At 44.3% G+C, this 823-nt stretch overlaps 1 protein-coding gene across 1 annotated transcript in view; it reads left to right on the top strand.

The window, feature by feature from the left end:
- Positions 1-511, top strand: part of LOC123484164 (barrier-to-autointegration factor-like) — a 1455-nt gene extending 944 nt beyond the window's left edge. The window contains exon 3 of the mRNA XM_045214172.1: positions 364-511. Within this exon, the coding sequence (XP_045070107.1) occupies positions 364-511 (148 nt within the window). The remainder of the gene's footprint in view (positions 1-363) is intronic.
- Positions 512-823: the final 312 nt, after the last annotated feature.

The raw sequence follows: 823 nt of genomic DNA, 5'->3' as shown, positions 1-823 counted from the left end.
TGGGAACCACATTTAAACAGGCTGTTTTCCCACAGTAGTGGTGGGATCTTGTTCCTTTTGGTTTGTTCCGTGTTGGTTGTATTTTGTAGCCAAGGACTTCACGCGTCGTTATCGTTTGTTGTTTTGTTCTTGTTATCACTATTGATAATAAAGTATGTTCGCTCATCACGCTGCGCCTTGGTCCACTCCGTTCAACGATCGTGACAGAGAGTTATAAGTTAACATTTCAGATGCAACCATAGTTTCAGAGAATTCTAGTTACTTTGGTAAATGAAGGAGAGTTTTGCCTCCCTCAGTTTAGTTTACATGTGCAGTTCCAATTTCCCAGCGTATTAGGGAGTGTTTTGCCTCTTCTCCATACAGGGCTGACCAGATGTTGGGCGATTACCTGCAGAAAGGTCGGGACCAAGGCCAGTTCCAGAACAATCTGAAGAATACCACAGGGGCCAAAACCAAGCAACAGAGGGACGCCTACAATGGAATGAGAGAGTGGACCAACAACAATATGTAGAGGAGAGCAGACACTCCTCTCTCTCTCTCTCTCTCTCTCTCTGTCTCTCTGTCTCTCTGTCTCTCTGTCTCTCTCTCTGTCTCTCTGTCTCTCTGTCTCTTCTCTCTGTCTCTCTGCTCTCTCTCTCTCTCTCTCTCTCTCTCTCTCTCTCTCTCTCTCGACAAGGCCTTTAGTCGTAGTATAGTATGACAATTCCACTTTCTTCAACTAAGACCCTGGGCCCTGTTTGTACCCAGGTTATATATTTGCTTTACATGTATTCTGTTGTGGAATAAATCTGGAATGAAATAGTTTCCCTGGTGTATTCTTAAG

Source organism: Coregonus clupeaformis, unplaced genomic scaffold, assembly GCF_020615455.1.
Source record: "Coregonus clupeaformis isolate EN_2021a unplaced genomic scaffold, ASM2061545v1 scaf0208, whole genome shotgun sequence".
Classification (NCBI taxonomy): Eukaryota; Metazoa; Chordata; class Actinopteri; order Salmoniformes; family Salmonidae; genus Coregonus; species Coregonus clupeaformis.
This window is presented reverse-complemented; position numbering and strand designations above follow the sequence as displayed.